The sequence below is a fragment of the Octopus bimaculoides genome, chromosome 2, assembly GCF_001194135.2.
Source record: "Octopus bimaculoides isolate UCB-OBI-ISO-001 chromosome 2, ASM119413v2, whole genome shotgun sequence".
Classification (NCBI taxonomy): Eukaryota; Metazoa; Mollusca; class Cephalopoda; order Octopoda; family Octopodidae; genus Octopus; species Octopus bimaculoides.
In genome coordinates, this window is record NC_068982.1 from 27,463,977 (window position 1) to 27,468,191 (window position 4,215).

At 34.7% G+C, this 4,215-nt stretch overlaps 1 protein-coding gene across 4 annotated transcripts in view; it reads right to left on the reverse strand.

Moving 5' to 3' along the window:
* Window positions 1-4,215, reverse strand: part of LOC106872746 (fatty-acid amide hydrolase 2) — a 51,420-nt gene that overhangs the window by 12,325 nt on the left and 34,880 nt on the right. For all 4 annotated transcript variants that reach the window (XM_052975941.1, XM_014919835.2, XM_014919836.1 and 1 more), the window contains 2 exons: window positions 1,410-1,594; window positions 695-914 (listed from right to left, as the gene is read on the reverse strand). In XM_052975941.1, the coding sequence (XP_052831901.1) occupies window positions 695-914; window positions 1,410-1,592 (403 nt within the window). In that variant the 5' untranslated portion in view covers window positions 1,593-1,594. The remainder of the gene's footprint in view (window positions 1-694; window positions 915-1,409; window positions 1,595-4,215) is intronic.

Below are 4,215 nucleotides of genomic sequence, written 5' to 3' on the forward strand. Positions count from 1 at the left end.
TATATATATATATATATGTGTGTGTGTGTGTGTGTGTGTAAAGAAAATATATATATTGCTGTGAAGCTGGCAGAACCAGACAACCAGATATAGACATATTTGAACAGTTGGATGGATATCATTCAGTTTCAATGATGTGTATAATAGTTGTTCAACCAAGTGAATTTCCTGTTCACAGAATTAGCAAGCAAGTGGCTGACCATTCAACAGACATATGTACCATTAACATAATTCCCATGTAAATAGATAGGTGTGTGACAAAGGTGTTGTGCATCAAATTACATGAACGATCTATTCAACAAGCTTCTACAGTTTTACTCACAGGGTATGAGTCGATCTGAAGTTACAGGAAATGGCATCTGTCCAAAATGTCATGTAGTGAGTTTGAACCTGAGATCTCATGGTTGCAAAGCAAACCTCTTAACCATTTGACTATATTATATCTCTTTCTCTCTCTCTCTCTCTATACATACACACACACACACACACACACACACACAGCACAGCCCTCTGGTTTGCTAGCTCTTGTTGACCCATCCAACCCATGCCAGCATGGAAAATGAACGTTAAATGATGACAACATACATATATACATACATACATACGCAATACACACACACACACACACACACATCTTACAGTACCATTTTAAGGAATTTAACTGACATTGTAGCTTTTTGAATAAGAATTTTACCTGTCAAAGCAAAAGCTTCCTTAACAGAAAGAGGTACTCCAAGAAAGGGTGCATTTTCTTCTGAATATTCATCTGGAATGTCATCTTGTTCTAATATTTGGTTTACTTCCAGTGCTTGTTGACGGGCCACTTCATAGCAATTAGAGCAAATTGAATTTATAGTAGCATTCACTAATTTTGATCTTTCAATAAAAGCTTCTAAAACTTCAGTGCAGTTTACCTGAAATAAAATGGAAAATATGTATAATGTAATTAATTAAAAGAAAATGGCTTGGTGTTAAGAAGATTATCATCATCATTGTCATCACCATCTGGATGAGCTAGTTTACTTTAATCTCTAATCAATATTAGTGAGTTTTTAAGCAGTATATTCATGGATAGCCGATGGTTCCAACAAGAACTGAAATACATGTACAGTTGTTCCCTATCTTTTCCTATCTACAGGCTTTTATAAACAAATTGCTTACAATTATTGTAACATAGTAGTGGCTAAAAAGAGCTAAAAATATGTTCTGTAGTACATTATAGCAGTACATATGTATGCAGATACATATGTACAAATATGTGTTTATTAAGCTTAAAATATAAATGAATATAATTTTATCTTTATCAACCTGTACTAGCAGAAAAATAATCAGACATAAGACAAATATTTTAAGTAATACCAAACAAACAAAGAATCATTATAAGAGCAAATCAAAGAAAAATCACTTACTTCTTTATTACGAATCATCTTACTTAATTCGGTGGCACTTTTGAGGAGCAATGGATTAGTAACTGGTGGCACAGAAACAGGAGGCGCAGAATTCAGCACATTAAAAATTATGTTAAAAATAGGAAGCAATGTCCACCGATACAGCTTGACAAGCACAAATAGTAGTAACCTAGAGAATTCCATGGCTGAAAAGACAGAACAAGCATCAAGATATCAGAAGAAATAATAACTGAAGAAATTTTCTTTGAAAACCGTATTTCTTCAGATTTTTAATATCTCAAAGTTAAGAAATTGGTTACTGTTATTGTTTAGCTCTAAGTCAACTCTGTTCTACCAAAACCTAAGATCAAAGCATTCCAAGAGACCTACAATCAAAGGGTTCCGGGTGTAAATATCATATCCTTTTTATTTTTAATGACATAGTATACTTAAGACTTTTTCTTTTTTTTTCTAACAACCATTGCAAACAGATCAAAGGAATCCATAGAGGCTCCTTCATTGATTTCTAGAAGAAACAATGATTGCTTGCTCAAACTCTCAACTCCTGGTGGGAACATAAGGACACTATCCTGACATGACGTGCACCAGTCTTCTCCATCTGTGATGGCCGCAGATCTCTGCTAATGATTTGCCTGGCCATTTTTTATTATGTGATTCATGCATCTTTTCCTCTGTTTACCATTCCTTCTTGAATGATCTTTGCAAGGTCACTGGATTGTGTTACAAGGCTATATCATCTCAGCTTTCTTCGCTTCACCATTGTGTGAAGGTCTTCATGAAATTGACTTTTTAGCAATATGATCTAGTTACAAGACGCTTGAGGTGTTAGCATCTCATTTCTCTGTATTTCTGCAATGTCAGTTTGTGTCTTGCATGCATACAGGAAAATGGACAGTACAAATGCATGCAAGATCATGTACTTCATGGTAATGTTTCTATCTCTCCATATTTGCTTCATTTTGGTTACTGCAGCCAGTCTCTGGCAGCATCAATCAGCTTTCTATACATCTCTGTTACTATCAACTTCTATTTGGCCAATAAGAACTCTTGTTCCTATCTTAACTGATTTTCCTTTCACTTCACACACACCAACTTTACTACCTCCTCCCGATTATTCCATGTCCTTAAACTGTACAACAAAGATTCTGACTTCCAATTTTAACTCTGAGACGTGACAATCTTCAACTGTGGGAAACCTCAATTTGTTGTGGATGCTACATTTCACCCAGTCAAGGCTATCATCTATGCTACAACATTCCTACAGGCACCCACACATCTATAAAGAAGATTCTTCCCCCATTAACCTTCAAGCCAATTAAAACCCTCACTAATTTCCAATCTCTGCTTTCCTATCCAGTAACTTCCCTATGTTTTCCATACCACTTCTGTCTTCCAAAAAAAAAAAAGCAGAAATTATTAATGACAGATAATGAAACATGAAAGGCCTCGAAATAAAATGGCATCACAATGAAAACTATTTAAACTCAGTTCAACAAATATTCTCTCATGCTGGCATAGCTAGGATGTATCTGCAAATGAAGGTGAGAACAGATGTTTTTTATTGCTAGAACTTTTGAGTGACAAGTCCTACATTATAAACTCGGACATAAACAAAACTAAAACAATTTTTATAGCAAGACTGAAATCTAAGACAATCCAATCATTTAGTCAGTTGGTCTCTGAATATTCAATTTACAACCACAACACTTTTGCAGTTATCTTTTTTCTTTTTCTTCTTTTTTTACAAGATGCTTATATGTCAAAAGCCAACAAGATTTCATACTCTTCACTAAGAATACAAAGAGCAAGAAAATATTTCTTGAAAATTACTAATCATCTAAAAAGCTCAGATAAGATTCACAATAAAATATTGTCACATTTGGAATGGCAATGCTGCTACATATACAGACAACCTTGACTGCATTCAGAAAAAAGGGCAATTACCTAAACAACTGGCATGAAATCACTCACCAAGACACTTTAGCCTACAACAATTCTCTCTCTCTTTCTTTCTTTCTCTCTCTTTCTCTCTCTGTGCTTTTTCTACCACAGCCTCAGTGACCTCATCTCTCTTCTTTTCATTACACACACATATTCAGCCCACCATCCCAGCTCACCATCCACTGCTCTAACTGTTGTATCCAGTCCTTCCACCCCAATAATTTCAACTCTCCTTGCCTATGTTTTTCCCTGCAGCCATCAGTCTGCATCTATTCAAGAGGAACATTAACTATATTGACCTCACCAGTCTCAGACAGACTCTGATGGCCATGGGCATATCTATATTCCTCCAGCAACTCCCACCACTAAAAAGAAACCCAGGATGCAACTGCTATGTAAATCAACCATGACCCATCAGCTTCAGAAAGAGAATTTGTAATCAATAAATATGAATGTATTTACAATAATCTTCTCAGTCAGTAATAACTGTTTACAAATTATACCTATACTAAATGATTTAGTTTAACCTAGTTAATATGGACACTAAAACTGAATCATAAAATTTGTATGGTTGAAGATGATTTTACTAGTTTGATTGCAGGCTATGAGAAAAATTCTTTTTGAGTATCTGTTTCACACAATTGGTAACCTGATGGCTCTGAAAAAGCTTTTATCAAGACACTTCCTGAACCAGAAATGGTAACATTCATATCTCCAAATACAATGTTTCTATACTCAAAATTTTATAACATTTTACTAACATAACGATTTAAATATATACTTTAACCATGTAACACAAGCCTTCTGTAGTTTTTTCACTCGTTTATCTTTTATACATATATATGTGTGTGTGTGTGTGTGTGTG